The sequence below is a fragment of the Gossypium arboreum genome, chromosome 11, assembly GCF_025698485.1.
Source record: "Gossypium arboreum isolate Shixiya-1 chromosome 11, ASM2569848v2, whole genome shotgun sequence".
In the NCBI taxonomy this organism is placed as follows: Eukaryota; Viridiplantae; Streptophyta; class Magnoliopsida; order Malvales; family Malvaceae; genus Gossypium; species Gossypium arboreum.
In genome coordinates this window covers 121,741,619-121,758,647 of record NC_069080.1, presented here as the reverse complement: position 1 = coordinate 121,758,647, position 17,029 = coordinate 121,741,619, and the positions used below count along the sequence as shown (strand labels likewise).

The 17,029-nt window shown below is 31.3% G+C and overlaps 3 protein-coding genes across 3 annotated transcripts; all 3 read left to right on the top strand.

Annotated features, from left to right (window-relative positions):
* Positions 1-8,661: 8,661 nt before the first annotated feature.
* On the top strand, positions 8,662-10,972 carry LOC108472119 (bidirectional sugar transporter SWEET17-like). The gene is made up of 6 exons (XM_053022292.1): positions 8,662-8,929; positions 9,017-9,053; positions 9,147-9,357; positions 9,457-9,618; positions 10,390-10,509; positions 10,645-10,972. Exons 1-6 carry the CDS (start codon positions 8,881-8,883, stop codon positions 10,783-10,785), a joined length of 720 nt encoding a protein of 239 aa, XP_052878252.1. The 5' UTR covers positions 8,662-8,880; the 3' UTR covers positions 10,786-10,972.
* Positions 10,973-11,921: 949 nt separating this feature from the next.
* On the top strand, positions 11,922-12,740 carry LOC108472981 (uncharacterized). The gene has a single exon (XM_017774548.2). It carries the CDS (start codon positions 12,073-12,075, stop codon positions 12,607-12,609), a length of 537 nt encoding a protein of 178 aa, XP_017630037.1. The 5' UTR covers positions 11,922-12,072; the 3' UTR covers positions 12,610-12,740.
* A 1,496-nt stretch (positions 12,741-14,236) lies between these two features.
* LOC108472626 (serine/threonine-protein phosphatase PP1 isozyme 9-like) lies at positions 14,237-16,856 on the top strand. Its single transcript, XM_017774174.2, has 4 exons — positions 14,237-14,827; positions 15,462-16,021; positions 16,092-16,289; positions 16,393-16,856. Exons 1-4 carry the CDS (start codon positions 14,632-14,634, stop codon positions 16,408-16,410), a joined length of 972 nt encoding a protein of 323 aa, XP_017629663.1. The 5' UTR covers positions 14,237-14,631; the 3' UTR covers positions 16,411-16,856.
* Positions 16,857-17,029: the final 173 nt, after the last annotated feature.

Here is a 17,029-nt window from a genome sequence, read left to right as displayed (position 1 = left end):
TCTTTAGTTAAATTTGAAGTATCATTTAGAATTAATATTTTTGGTTGTATTTTTATGTTAAATTCTTGTTTTTTTTGCATTTTATATTATATTTGTTGTATTTGGTTGGATTTTAATGCAGGAAGGGCTGGATATTGGTGAAAAAAAATATTACAAATCTGCCAAATTTAGTGGCGTTTATAAAAAAAGCGACACTAAAAGCCTTGACCTTTAGCGGCGCTTTTACCACAAACGCCGCTAAAAAGCCTTGATGTTTAGCGGCGCTTTTACCACAAACGCCGCTAAAAGCCTTGACGTTTAGCGGCGCTTTTCCCAAAAACGCCGCTAAAAGCCTTGACCTTTAGCGGCGCTTCTACCACAAACGCCGCTAAAAGCCTTGACCTTTAGCGGCGCTTCTCCCACAAACGCCGCTAAAAGCCTTGACCTTTAGCGGCGCTTCTCCCACAAACGCCGCTAAAAGCCTTGACCTTTAGCGGCGTTTTTTTCCAATAAACGCCACAAATTTTTGTGGCGCTACATATAGCAGCGGTTTTTGCGGCGTTTTAGAAAGCGCCGCTAAAAGTTTTAGTGGCGCCTAAAAGCGCCGCTAAAGGCTAAAAAATGCGCCGCTAAAAGTCTATTTTCCTGTAGTGAATAATACAATCATCTCATACAAACCCACATAAAATTAATTAGTCTAATAAAACCAAACAAAAAACGCCATATCCATGTCTTCTAGTAGCAATAACATGAGTGCTCTATCTTCTCCCTTTTTGTCAAAAATAGACTCCCCCTTGTAGATCTAAAAGGAAAATCAAGAATCTGTCCCTAAGTCTGAGTGAGTTTGTATTGATCTAGACTATATAAAGTTAATGTTGATACATATATTCAACAAAGGAGAAGACAAGGAGAAGATGGTGGTGGTGTAAAGGAGGTCAACTCACTTAAACAGGCCGAGAGTAGAAAAAAGTAAAGGAGATAGAGCAGATTGTAAAGATGAGGAAGGTTGAGTGCTGAGGATATTGCTTAGGGTTGATGATGGGGAAAGATCCTTTATTCATCCTTGCTTCATCGACAAATTCAAAACATAATGTTCGTGTTGTTGGCTAGGTGGCAAAGTTGTTATACATGGGTTGTCATCAAGCGTTATATTGTTTTGACATTTTCCTTGCTAAACCCCTGGGGTCTCACTTGGAGACAGGAGCATTCCTGTTAAAAACTAGTGGCTTGGTGAAAAGTGAGATGCTCGAATGACTATTCCCCTAGTAACTAATTGGACAATGTAAAATAAAGCATCACCCGTAGGTACTTCTCAAATGACCTCTCAAAATGTCACATGCCCAAACTAGGTAAAGATATAACAATCAGCAATTAATATGAATCAATACTAGATTTCTAAGCTGTAGAAGCTAATTAAGAGGGGTTGAACAATAGACCAAGGAGGTTAATCCATTCTAAGTTGATATTGAGTGTGCTCCACCAAACCATTCGTTCTGCTTCATCGATGTCCTTTTTCTTTATTTCTTTTTTTTATAAAAAAATTTAACTCATACGAGTAATACTCCATTGAACCAATATTACCACTCTAGCGGCATCTTTTCTATTTTTTGAAATAATTAAATAATTGGTATTTAGACTTTATCAAATTTTTTAACGTATTTTAACTTTCAAAATGTTTAATTTAATACTTATACTTTTGTATCGTTAGTTAACCATGCCGTACTTCTGAAATGGTGTTAATTTTTTATCTGTCAAAACACGTGATCTAATTGTAAGATGCCATATGTCACTTAAAAATTTAAAAAAAAAAAAAACTAGAGACCATACCCCGTATTCAATAATCCTATTTTCCCCTTAGTTTTTATACCATTTCTCACCCATTATCCCTTAATTTTAGGGTAAATTATAAAAATAGTCACTTTTGTTTGTCCCAGATTACATATTAGTCACTTATGTTTGAAATGTTACATTTTAATCACTTACATTATTGTTTTGTTCCGAAGTAGTCATTGTACCATTAAGCTCTGTTACCTCTCTAATGGCGGTCATACGTAGCAGTCCAAATGGATTTTAAATGCCAACTTGGATGTCCAGTTGTTGGGATGAAAATAGGTTTTAATTAAATATATTTAATTTGGATTACCATGTACGACATCCAAGTTGGCATTTAAAATCTAATTGGAGTAGGACCACCGTTAGGGAGGTAACAGAGCTTAACGGTAGAGTGAGCACTTCGTAACAAGACGATAACGTAAGTGGCTAAAACGTAACATTTCAAACATAAATAACTAAAATGTAATCTGAGGCAAATAAAAGTGGCTATTTTTATACTTTACCCTTAATTTTATTATTAATTTGTTCTTTTCAACAAAAAACTAAATCCTAACATGTCCTAACATGTTAAATAATCCTATTTTCACCCTTGAATTACAATTGGGCCACATGTCCTAATATGTCAAAAATTAACACATTTAGTGAGAAATAGAGGTGTGCATGGGCTGGGCTACCCGGCCCAGCCCGAAGGCCGCCCGAAAAATGAGAGGGTTTGGGAAAAAATATAGGCCCGAAATATGGGTTTGGGCAAAAAAATGAGGCCCGTTTAGAAAACGGGCAGGGCTCAGGTACATTTTTTTGGCCCGGGCCCGGCCCGAATTATATACTATATATATATATATTATTTTTAATCATATTTACATTTTATTTTCAATTTTAATATAATCACTTTTTATTATATTTTCAATTTGTGTATTGTTTTAAGAATTGTTTTAGTATAACTTTTATTTGTTTTTAAATTTTATTTTTAATATATATATATATATATCAACAAGAACACTTTACTGCTTATAAATTTCCTCATTGGTGAAGAATACTTTGTCAAGGTAAATGATATAAATTTGTTCTTGCTTGTTTACGTTTTGGAACTAATAGTATGTTATATAAAATACTAGTCTATTCTGTGAAAGTTTTTTGTTTTCCATATAAATAAACTATTATGATGTTGAAATTGTTCATTACAATGAAGATTAGGCATGTTGTAATGCGTAGAATGTATTTGTTTGTAAAAAAGTAAATTACAAAGGATCAGATTATGCACTAGCTGGTTAGCATCAGGCTCTAAAACTTGTTTACCTATACTTGATGAAAGTTTGGTCCATGATCAGCCAATTTGAATGAGGTTGTGAGGGCTAGGCAATCGAGCCTGTGATGTAAAATCTATATATTATGTGGGTTTCCATTTCCATAACATGGAAAAAATCTCTTTTTATCTTTTAATTGAATTTGGCATTTTGTTGTTTTAAGCAGTAAAGTGTTCTTGTTGCTATATATATATATATATATATATATATATATATATATATATTATTTTAATTATATTTACATTTTATTTTTAATTTTAATATAATCATGTTTTTAAATGTATTTGATTTATTATATTTTAAAATTTTTATTTAATGAAGTAAGTTAAAAAAATTTAATATGGTTTGGGCCGGGCTAGGCTCAGGCTTGACAATTTTATTTCGGGCCGGGCTTAGACAAATTTTTATGCCCATATTTCGGGCCAAGCTCGGACCTAGAAAATGAGCCTAAATTTTTATCTGGGCCCGACCTGAACCCGACCCGGAATAAACAACATAAAAACACAGGTATTAAAATAGACATTGTAAAATTCTAAGTACCACATTAGAAAATTTGATAAAATTCAAGTACCAAATATACCATTATCCCTTTTTTTTGTGTGTGTGTGTGTTAGACGAGCTTACTCCACCAAATCAATATTTTTGCTTCATCAGAACCTTCATTGAATTGTTGTGTTACATGGAAATGCTCCAACAATGCGATAATTTTAATTAAAATTTTTAATTGGTCTTTTCTTTTCTAAGTTAGGTTTGTAGGTTTTTAACCCTAATTTTCTTTTTAAATATGCATCTTTTTGTAAAAACCAAATTAAAATATTAAAATATACTTTTTAAAAAATTTTACATCTCCAACTTGAGCAAATTCCAACAATTCGAATAATCATATCTGCTCTTTTTTGACACAATGCCTAAAATTACTTATAGTTCCTCTCAACGCATAAAAATAAGAGTATAATGCATTTTAGCGCACTTGAACTCAGATCCTCTTGCATTGATAACAATATCCATAACAATCAAGTTAAAACTCAATCAATAACAATATAAGATCTTAATTTTCTATAATTAACCAATCAATATTCCATTCATTGGCAAAATTGAGTAAAAGAGAGTTGCCCGTAATTTAATTGTAGGTCGCTAATGGTCTTGATTCAAGAAAGCAAACTCAGAAGGATTGAAGCAAACCTCTTGATGATGTTGTGTTGTTGGCATAAAATTTGGATTTTATTTTTCAAGGATTAAAAATTTTGAAAGATAATTTCGTCAATCACTTTTAATTATATCATAACATTAAAAATGTTTTAAAATTAAATATTAAAGAAATATTTTGGTCAAACATTTGAGTAGTTAATTTGCATGGTGAATCTCTTAATTTGTACTTCATACTTGTATATTGATGATATATATTTGGTACATTTTAGCTTGAAGTTGTCGAATTTAACGGCAGAGATTTCATGGAATTGGAGGATGAGAGACTCCGTTGACGACATTTTGAGGCCGCGGCGTTAGTAACGGTGGGGATGGTGGAGGGCAGTGGATGAGTGGGAGTAGAAGTGGAAGGAAGAAATTGACTTTGTGCTTTATGAGGTATAGATACGTAAATATTGTTTCAACTTTAAACGCTTTGTCTTGGTTTGAAATATGCCATAATTTTTTAAGGGTTTTTAAACAGTGGGTTTGATTAATAATTAAATTAAATTAGTATTAATTGAATTAACTAAGTTGTATAATCTTTTAATAGTTAATCGAATCAATTTTTTCAAAAAGAATTAACTGAACTGAAATATTTCGATTAGTTTGGTCGATTAACTGAAATTTATATTTTTTTTTCTTTTGGTTAAAATTAGTATAAAACATGTCAACAAATGCATTGAAATTAACTAAAATATATGTTTTTGTCTTGAAAGTTAACCGAATTAATCAAAATTTTATGTCTTCAAAACACTACATAATTAAAAACATTACACAAGTCTTTAAATTAACACATAACATTAATAATTAAGTTAGGTCAATTCAGTTAATTATTCTATTTCGAACTAAATTAACCGATAATCGAAATTCCAAAAAACCATTAACAGACCTCTGATTGAACTAAGTTCAATCACCGATCGATTAACCAAATTAGATCGGTTCGACTAGTTAATTCGATTTTAACTGAAGTTTGAACACCCCTATAATTCTCTGTAATTTTTACAGATTTAGAATTTAATCTCTATACTTTTATTTATAGAAATTTAGTTTCTCTACATTTTAGATTTCAAAATTCATGTCCAATTGTTAACTTTGCTAATTTTTGGTTAAATTTGTTAGTATGACATTTTGAAATTAAAAAAAAAACTCATTTGATAGCTATGTAACTAAAAATTGATGTTGTAATAAACATGATTTAACAAAAAAAGTTTAGTAATGTTAATAGTCGGACTTGAATTTTGAAATCTCAAAAAGTAGAGGAACTAAATTCTTTGAAATAAAAGTATAAGGACTAAATTCTAAATTTATGAAGAGTACATGTACTTATGACAAATTTTAACCTTTTGTCTTTAAGGAAAAATTAAAAATTAGTAGTCGGTGCCATTGGTCATCGGATAAGACGTTGACACAATGGAGGTGAAGGCGACCGCAGCTAAGTTTGGGTGAGTAAGAAGAAAGGAGAATAGAAAAGAAAAAAAAAATAAAGAAGATAGGGAGGAAGGAAAGAAATAGAGATAATAAAAATAAAAAGAAAAAGAAAAGAAGTAAAAGAAAAGAATTTTTTATTTGTTTTTAGAATAAGTACCAAATTGAGATAATGTGTAAATATTAAGGGCTAATTTCTTTAAAATCATGACCAAGTTGGCACAATATTTAAACGTTGAGGGTTAAATTTATTAATATGTCAATTTTAGAACTTTCATGTCATCTCTCCATCATAAAGTCAATGCCCGTTAATAGAATTGGACCAAAAAATGAAAATTGGACTAGTTGAATGGTCATTTTGTATTTTTTTTAATTAGATGACCAAAAAAATTAAGAATAGTGAAAGTTGGTTGATTTTTGCTAGACAGATGTAAGATAAGTTGCAATTGGACCAAGAGTACGGCATGGAATACATAGATGAAGACCAAAAACTTGTTTACGTAGTTTGAAATATTCTTATATTTGCAGTATTGTCTAAAGAGTCATTCTAACATCAACGAGTATAAGTTGTGATTTAAGTTTTATTTTAGTAATCTTAATTTTATGCTCTAAATAATCGATCAATCTCTTCAAAGATTTATCTCCCAAAAGTTTAAATATAAACTAAGTGAATCACTCAAATTTATTTCTACAATATTTGCACTTAAAATGAAATTTTCTCAATGAACAAAATGAAGTTTTACTTTTTATGTTTTAAGTGCATATATATATATATATATATATATATATATATATATAAAGGTGTTCGATTATCTTCGTAATGATGAGGATAAAGATTAATAAATAGTGATGTATATATGTATAAAGATTAAAATTTCCTCTATTATAAGAGAACTTAAAATTATATTAAAAGATTTAAATTCAATTCTTGCTTGATTTTATAGCAACACGTCCAGTAACACAAAGGGTACAAAGGGCAACAAACTAAAGCCCATAAAGTTTGGGTAAAAAATGGCAAGTAAGGTCCATGATATATAGTTTATTCTTTAAAAAGGTATTAAGCTCGTAAATTTAAGGGTGAGGCTTAATCGAATCGAATGAAAAATTTTAAATTAATTGAGTTGATAAATTCTATTTTATCATCTTAACTCGTTTTGAAATTTTCTCGAATAGAGTCCAATGAAATGAAATTCGAATCGAATCGAATATAATTGTTTGAGTTAAATTAAAAAAAATGACTTAGGGTCTTTGTAGCGGCTATCACCCACTGTAATCAAATTTGTTATTAACTTTCATCCTCTCATAATTTATTTATTAATCTTTTATATGGGTTAGCTTCTTTACTTGCTTAGTTACTTCAATTATCTTCTAATTCTTGGCATGTATATTTTGAAATTAAAAATATATATTAAAGTAAAAATGTGATTTTAATAAAAAATTTGAAAGATAAAATGCGAAATTAATACCAATAAAAATTTTTAACATGAATATTTTACAGCATCATTAATAATTCAATTTTAACATAAATTGATAAAGATTTAACATAATTAAACAATTTAATAATATAAATGATACAAAATATGAAATTTAATTCAATAATATAAGTAGTAGACAAGAGTTCGGAAAAAAAATTTTGAGGTCCAGTGGAAATAAAAGTTCAGGGGGAAAGCAAAAGGAATTTTTTTTTCAAGATTTGAAGGAAGTAGAAGTTTTGTGAAAAAAGTAATAAAAAAAATTGTAAGGTAAGAAAATTTTTCGAAGGGAAAGTCAAAGGTTTGAAGGGAATGTAAAGGAAAAAAAGTTTTTGGGGTTGGGGAGAAGTAAGAGGGTTTGAAGGGAGTTGACGGAAAGAAAGTAAAATAAAAGTGTTTGGTATTTAGTTTATTCGAATTATTCGAATTTAAAAATTAAACTCGATTTGAATTTAAAGTTAAAAAAAAATTGAATTGATTTGATTAATTTAACTCGAATAATTCAAATTTAAATTTTTTTTAAAATTTTTTAAATTAAATCAAATTTTATTCACCCTTACTCTAAATAATTTAAGGCATCCATTCAATTAATGCTAGACAAAGACAAAAGAGTTAGGAAATTAGTTTAAATCATGATCTTTGACTTTGAGTCACAAAACATCCAAACTTATACTGTTTGGCTTTACTTGACAAAAGCATAATTGAGTCAAATCATAATCTCTTTTATCACAGTAAATTGCGAGATTTTGAACGATATTTTTGCTTCAAAGCTGTCTTAGTTAGTGTAACTTTGGAAAAATAAAAATTTATAATGCAAGGCACTGAAATAAAGTGAAAATAACTCGAAAAAATAAAAGAAATTGAATTAAACAGAAAAGTTATAAGAAAATAATATCATGTCAAATATTTAAGTAAATACTCTAGTAAATATTCAATAACATTGAATAGAATGATCACAAATAAGAAGAGTTCTATTATATTTACAGTTGAGCTCCTCCAAATCTAATGGTACAGATTGAATTATATTAATGGTTAAGGATATTGGCTATCTACAAAATGAGAGTGTTAAAAGATTTAAACTTTATACATCTTTCTTCCTTAGGATTACAAATATTAACCATGATAATTTTAGTTTAATTGGAGTGTTTCATTGAGCTAACAAGGCTTCAAGTATAAAATTTTCCTTATATATTTCACGAATCGAGCCAGTTAAAATGCATTAAATAAATCTCATTTAATCAATTGACCTTTACGAGACAATTTATGTACATTCATCACAGATTTTGATTTGCAACCCATAACATTAGACCAATTTAATATTTTTCATCACATATTTATATTTTTATTCCATTTTCACCAAACAATTGTACTTTTATTGTTTGCCTTTAATAATTCATTTATCTCTGTTATCATATAGTCCGATCACTTTCGTTTCCCTTTCCGGGTTTTCACCAAAAAAAAAATATATACATACACATATATATATATATACACATGTGTCATGTCCATTGTATATGCAATTAAAGATCAGAAAGCCGCCAGAGAGGTTGATATATCATTAACTTCCGACCAATCTGATATTTTTATACTTTTCCATCACCATTTAGATCCCACAATAACTCACTGCATAGAAGTTTCATCTCCAAAGCAAAACATCGCAAAGTTCCATCGTTAGTTTAATGTTTTTCTCCAACATGGTTAGTTTAATAACCATTTTTGGGTTGCTAGGTAATACCAATAACTCGTTTTAGTTTTTGATTAATGCATTGTGACTTTGTAAGAATGTCATGATTGTAAGATTATATGTTTTTGCAGGCAACATTACGACAGGTCTGGTTTACCTGGCTCCAGCGTAAGTACTATGCACCTGTCTCTTACATTTTTATGACACTATGGGAAAAACCATGCTTTGTTTTGTGAATCATTTCACTGTCATATTTTCCAGCAAAACATTCTGGTACATCATGCAGCGTCGATCCACCGAGGAATTCGATTGTCTTCCTTACGTTGTCAAACTATTAAATGGATATATGTGGGTTTACTATGGAATTGTGAAACCTCACAGTATACTTGTAGCCACCATTAATGCCTTCGGTGCCGTCCTTGAGCTTGTATATGTGACCATATTCCTCATCTTTGCACCTCCCAGGACGAGAGTAAGTTGGTAATTTCCATTGATCCTTTCATATAGATTGATCATATATTCTTAAACTAAGCAATAATCATGTTCTGTTTGGATTCTGGGAAAATTCCAGGCTATAACTGCGACACTTTTCGGAGTGTTGGATGTGGTGTTCCCAATAGGAGCAGTGTTGGTTACTCAGATTTTTTGTAATAGAGAAATGCAAATCGATGTTTCAGGATTCTTGTCTCTGCTTTTCAGTGTTGCAACCTATGGTTCACCTCTTTCTATCATGGTACTTCACTTCTAAACTCTTGTTTTTTTTTTTTTTTTTTTCAGAGTTAAAACCTCTTATTGCATGTAGTGATTCAAAGTTAACCTTAGCCAAACTCCATTTGAATAAAAATCATTCCAAGGTTTTTTGAATAAGATCTAGCATTACATGTGGGAGATGTTTAATTGGATAAATATAAGAGAAAATCAAGCTGATATTTATGGATTCAGCCTATCAATACTCATACTTATCAAAGTCAAATTTGACTTTTGTTTTAGCTAAGCTTAATATTTATTCAAACTTTGACAATATTTTTGACTAGATTTTATTAAACATTCAATAAAATTTTAATATTTAATAAGTAGTCTGATTCTTAGAGAAATCGATATTAATGTAGTAATAAATGATATTGGTACCAATTTGAGATAAAAGTATGGTAGAGGCATAATAAAAGTCAGCCCTCTATTAAAAAAATGGATAAATTAGTTCTATCGTTATATAAAAAGTAAATTGTTCTTTTTGTTAATAATTTCATCCATTTTACTGTTAAAATTAATTTTTGTATGTCAGTATGATGTACACGTAGTACGTCATGTATCATTGTCTTTTATTTCATCAACCACATTATTTTTTAACAATATAAATAGATAAAATTTTTAATAGAAAAAAATTAATTTATTCTTAGATTTGATGTATAAAGACTAATTTACTCTATTTTTTGAGTAAATCTTATAATTCTACTCTAAATTGATGCATTCATGATTTTACAATTGTGTGTGTTGAGAAGTGCAGAAAACAGTGGTGAGAACAAAGAGTGTGGAGTACATGCCATTCCTCCTGTCTTTCATCCTTTTCATCAATGGGTTAACATGGACTGTTTATGCACTGCTTACTAATGACTGGTTCATTGGAGTGAGTTGCCTGCCATCTTCACCTATATATATATATATATATATATATATATATTATTTTCATTTATTGCAGTCAGTTCATTTAATGTCCATCCCTATCTTAGTGTTATAAAATAATGGATTTTTTTTTTAACAGATACCAAATGGGAGTGGGTTTGTTCTTGGAACAGCTCAGTTGGTGCTTTATGCAATATATTGGAAACCTAAACAATCAAAAACAACATCTGATCATGTTGATGATGGATGGCAGCATGAGAGCCTCATGTTAAATAATTAAATGATTGGGTTGTTTGAGTATCTATTTAGTGATATGACTAATGATTATCCAACTAATCATTTATTTGTACAATAATTAAAATGTTAAATAATGTGGTGAGGTTTGTTCACGGTTGGTTAATAGCCTGCGTGGGATATGTGTTTCAAGTAATCTGTAAAATAAAAAACAGGTTAAAACTTTGATATGATATTTCGAATTAATTAATTTAATGAATGGAATTATATAATTTAGGAAAAATAATAATAAACACTCATCGTAGATGTTGAAAGATAAATTTAATCAACACAACAAAGATTTTAACCTCAATATCAATAGAATATTATGACATGTTAACAATTGGTTTTGTCACAACTCAAGAACAAAATATCTAGAATGATTGTAAGAACTTAATACGATAAGGAAATCAACTTCAGATGATCCAAAGCGGCGAGCAAAAATAAACAAAAGAATTGAGCATTCACCAAACTAGAGAGGATGACTACAAAATCATTACTAAAATCACTTGTAAAACTAAGATTACATGCATAAGAAAGATTAAAAAAATGTGCTACAGGAGTAAAAAAAAATTCTAAAACTGAAGACTTATTAAACAATGGAAAAACAAACAAAAGAACATATAAAACTTAAGACAACATGGGTCGATTGGCTTCGTGAAATCATTTATTATTCTGAAATACTTTCAAAACAGAAACAAATTAAAAAGCTGACGAAAAGCTACCCACTTTCTAACGAACGAAAGAAAGAAAAAAATAATTGGTGGGAGGGAGAAAAAAATAAGTCGTAACTAGCCCAGAGATTGACACTGCCACTAAGCAAGACAAAAAATAAGAAACAAACATATAATCAATCAAAATTTAAAAGATTAAGAAAACAAACATTCAAATTTAAAGTTTATGATAATACCGCCTTCAAAATTCAAACACATACTCTTCCTTAAAAAATAACATTATGCTTTATCATTGCATCTAGTATTTTTTAATAATATGATGTGTAGATCTTATAATGATCTTGGGCTGGCTTAAGTAACAAAAACTAGCCCAAAGTCACCAAGAAATAATCTAAACTAGCCCAACCCAGAACCACTTAATATAGTAATATTATTATAACAATAAAATTCCAGATATCTTGCCGTTGAAGGAATGATTTGATTAGGACAATTTCATGGCTGTCTTACTTTCATTTCTGGTTTCAAAAAAAAAAAAACCACCACTTATATTGAAATGCATCTAATCTAAGGACGAAAAAAGATCATTAATTCAACAGGGAAAAAGAAAGAGAATTTGAGAAATGGGTTTTTTCTCAATTCAAAGATTCATATTTTCATCAAATTGTCTCTTCCTTTTTCTTCTCGTTTCACAATCTTTTGTTCCGGAAACAATCGCCCTTGAAAACAACAAGCCAACAGCATATGAAGTTCTCAAAGACTTTGGCTTTCCAATTGGTATTCTCCCAAAAGGTGTTGTTGGCTATGACTTCGACCCGTCGTCGGGAAAATTCTCTGCTTTTTTGAACGGTAGTTGTAGTTTCACCATTGAAGGGTCTTACCGATTGAAATACAAGAATACCATTAAAGGGTATTTGTCAAAGGGCAAAATTGCAAGCTTGGAAGGTGTTAGTGTGAAGCTTTTCTTCATGTGGGTTAATATTGTTGAGGTCTCAAGGAGAGGGGATGATCTTGAGTTTTCTGTTGGGATTGCTGGTGCTGGCTTCCCTGTTGATAATTTTGAAGAATGTCCTCAATGTGGGTGTGGCGTGAATTGCAATGGTATTAATCAACATGAAGTAAGGAAGATTTGGAAAAACCCTCTTGTTTCTTCTTATTAGAAGAAGTTTGTATGAGAGGATTGTACTATTATAGATCCTTGTTGAACTTTAATGCAAATCAATGGAATGGATTGTGCTTATATTGACAAATTGATAATATGCTTATGGCTTTTATTGTTTTAAAGTTGAAACTATGCTCTCTCTTTCTTTACTTTTTTTTTTTTTAAATCAAATTGTGATATGGAATGGGTAGCTATTTCATAGAATCTTTGTAACAGTGTCTCAAAATTTTTATGCTATGCATGTGAATGGTTCATTTCTCTTTGGGATGCATGTAAAATGCCTTATGCTTCCATGGTTGGAAGAAGAATAATGAAGGCCTTTTGCTAGAACCTTGAATATCTATCTATGTCTTTAACATTAGTTTAGAGCTTCAGATAGACATAGTTTCTGCATGTATTGTGCTTCATCTTAACCCTTCTTCCCTTGCATTGCCTGTCTTAGTACATTTGGAACAAGATTCTTCATAAACTCCATTGCTGATGCAGTCAGGATTGGTCTCTTTGGACAATGAGACCTGACCAATATTATGATTGGCATGCTGATGCTTCTACTGTGTTTGAAGTATACCTGAACCCCTAGTTATGCATTTAGAATAAACAAAATGGAGTTTGGAACAAGTTTTTGTTGTGTAGTTAAGTAGTTTCTGTATTAACTAGTTATTAGGATATAGATCTAGAATAAAATTCAGGGGATATTTTTTCCTTTCCCGGAAATTCAGGACTGAAAGGGAATAAGGGACCATGATTGGTGATTCATTTGGAGATGAACATTAAAGTATATCATGTCATTTTCTTCTTTTGACAAATCCTTTGTCTTTTTATCCCTCTTTTCCTAACCTTAGTAGCAAGGCAACATGTTTGACTTGTTAGCCCTTGCTCACAGTGTCAAGTTATCGATCTGTTTCGGTTCATCTCATTTGCATGCATGCTGGTTTCATGGTACCTTGATATAAGGGATCACACCATTTTTTTTCCTAGATTGAAAGTGACTTTCAATCTGCTTTACTGACTACAAATGATTTGCCTTCTATATAAACCAAAGTTGCAGTCTTGCTGTGCCTTCTAGATAGAAAGTGACTTTTAGGATTAGTTTCCTACACTTGTTTGACAATGTATTGTGTTGTAGTCATGTCTTCCCACTGTTTAAGTCATTGGTCTCTTCCATTGTTTCAACATCAAATATCTTAAGCCATATAGTATGATTCATTGTCTCCAAAGAACAAGGTTTCAATATATATGAACTAGTTGAAGCAATAATTAAAATTTTAACCTTTTAAAAGTTACTACGAGTGAACTTTATCAGCAAACAAATAATATCTGACACCTAATCTACTTGATTAAATTAGGAAGATATTATTAAGAAAGAACCATAGTTGGAGCCCATTTCTGTTTCTTTCTTTTGACATGGCAGAACTCTGTTGGCAACCAACAGCCAATGTTCTGTTCCTTTGGTTAAGTCAACTGTAATAAAAAAATAAACGAATCCCATTAAAGAAAACCCCCAAAAAACTAAATACAGAAAGATTCCAGTATACTGGTATCGACATTGGACCCCATCACTCAACCATTATCTCTCTACACGTGTATATAAACGAACTTTTCAAAAAACGCGGTTTTATACCCTTTGCTTTTGACATTCAAAAGAGCAGAGTGCTTGAATTGAACCTAAGAAGACTCTGTATTAATACATTACAGTATCCAATTTCTTTTCTTTACAAGTTTTGTTTTTTCTTTTTTGGGGGGGAGGGGGGCGTTTGAAGGTTTCAAAACTATTGGCCATGTTGAATCTTTTATTGGCAGTTGGCATAAACAAAAGAGATAAAGAAAATGACAGCAAAAAATCCATGAAATCACCCTAAAAATATCTGTCTTCTTCGATTCCCCTTTTGTAAAGGTTGGTTTTTATCCAAAGTTTTTTTTTTTTCTCTAAATTCCAAACAAGGCCCTTTCTTTCTTTCTCTCTCTTATCTCTAAAAAATAAGTTGAAGTATTGTTGCAAAGAACATTTCTGGAGAAAAAAATGATGAAGGTGACAATGGAAGGAAGCATGAATAAAGGAGTATTGGATGATATAATAACAAGGTTACTGGAAGGTAAAGGAAGCAAACAGGTTCAACTTTCTGAAGGAGAGATCCGTCAGCTTTGTATTAATTCTCGTCAAATCTTCCTCTCACAGCCTAATCTGCTTCAGATTCATGCTCCCATCAGAATATGTGGTCAGCTCTCTTTCTCTTATTATATATAAATTATGAAGTTTCAAGCTTGTTTATTCAGTATTTATGGTTGTTGATAATTGGTTTTCCTTTGTGGGATTTTGATGGCATCAATTTTTGAAGTGAATTTTGGAATTTGTTTTGTTTGCTCATTAAAATTCTGGAAAATTGCAGAAGAATTAATATGTAGGGAAGTTCTTTTTTTGATAACTGCGGCCATTCATTTTCATTTCTTTGTGGATTAATTGCATCGCACGTCCTTAAGTTATAGGCCAAATTTTAAATTAGTTCCTAAACTTCATATAATTCCAATTGAATCGCCGAACTAATTGACAGCTTCGATCTAATGCAGTTCTTCTTTTAAACATGTTTAAATCTGTCGAATACAAGCAGACACTCAACGCCAAAGCTGGCAGCTATACTAATAGAATGACTTGATTGGAGCTCCTCGTTAGTTTGATGATTCAATTGGAACGTTTTACGGTTTATGGACCAATTTAGAAATTAGACTATAATTTGGAGACGTTTAGTTTGTTGAAATGTTTCTAGCCAAGTATATAGACTGTTTGAATTGGATGATTTTAGGTTCAAACATGCATTTTTTTATGTCAATTCTAATATTGAAGGTCATTTGCAGGTGATATACATGGGCAATACCAAGATCTCTTAAGGCTGTTTGAATTTGGAGGGTACCCTCCATCTTCAAACTACTTATTCCTTGGGGATTATGTGGATCGAGGCAAGCAAAGTTTGGAGACAATTTGTTTGCTTTTGGCCTATAAAATAAGATACCCTGACAACATTTTCCTCTTAAGGGGAAACCATGAAGATGCAAAGATCAATAGGATTTATGGGTTTTATGATGAGTGTAAAAGAAGGTTTAACGTTAGGCTTTGGAGAGTATTCACAGATTGCTTCAACAGTTTGCCTGTAGCTGCACTTATTGATGGGAAGATACTTTGTATGCATGGAGGGTTGTCTCCGGAACTGGAGAAGCTGGATCAAATAAACAATATTAGAAGGCCGACCGAAATCCCGGATAACGGTCTTCTCTGCGATCTTCTTTGGTCGGATCCTGATTCTAAGGTCAAAGGGTGGGCGGACAGTGACCGAGGAATCTCCTGTACTTTCGGAGCTGATGTAGTTGCTGAGTTTTTGCAGAAGAATGACCTTGATCTCATATGCCGTGGTCATCAAGTAAGCTATCGTTTCTTGTACTTTCGAATATACAATGGAGCTTTTTTTTTTTCTAAGTTTTGAATTGCAGGTTGTGGAGGATGGCTATGAGTTTTTCGCTAAACGGAGATTAGTAACGATATTTTCAGCTCCGAACTACGGCGGGGAATTCGACAATGCAGGTGCTTTATTGAGTGTCAACGAGGCTCTTATGTGCTCATTCGAGATATTGAAACCAGCCGGTACTCAAGCCTCACCAAGCAGTTCTAATAAGTTGCCCTTGAAGAAGGTAAGTACAAACCCAACACAATCAATACTCTCAAATCTTATCTTGGTTCTTTTAAAGTTGTAAGAAACATTCACTTCTGGTTTTGCATGATTGATCTGAACAGCCACCAAAGCTTTTCTAGAATTGATGTGCAATGAAGATGGGGTTTTTGAGGATGCCATTGTTGAAAGCTCGATTCGATTAAAAGTTCCGATTAGTTGTAAATGAGTGGATTGATTGCATTGTTTGATACTAATTGCAAGGGAAAACCTGTAAATCAACCACCCATTTTCATCTACTGTGAAGTAACAAAAATGTATGCATTGGACACCATTGTTGTCTCTTTTATGCTGTACCACAAACAAAGTCATTTACTCCACATTGGTTCATTAGCACAAGAGAGAAAATCATTGACCTGATCAGATGCTGATTAGATGGTGGGATGCACCATGAAGCTAACCATCCTAGAACAATATAAAATGAAGGGTAATATAAAAATAGTCAATTTTGTTTGCCTCGGGTTACATTTTAGTTACTTATGTTTAAAATGTTACGTTTTAGTCACTTATGTTATTATTTTGTTACGAAGTGATCACTCTACCATTAAGTTCCGTTATCTCTCTAACGGTAATCATAGGTGACAGTACAACTAGATTTTAGGTGCCAACTTAGATTCCTAAATGGGATGAAAATAATTTTTTAATTAAAAATTTTTAATTAATTAAAATTTTTAAACCTAAACCTTAACTAAAAAAACTGTT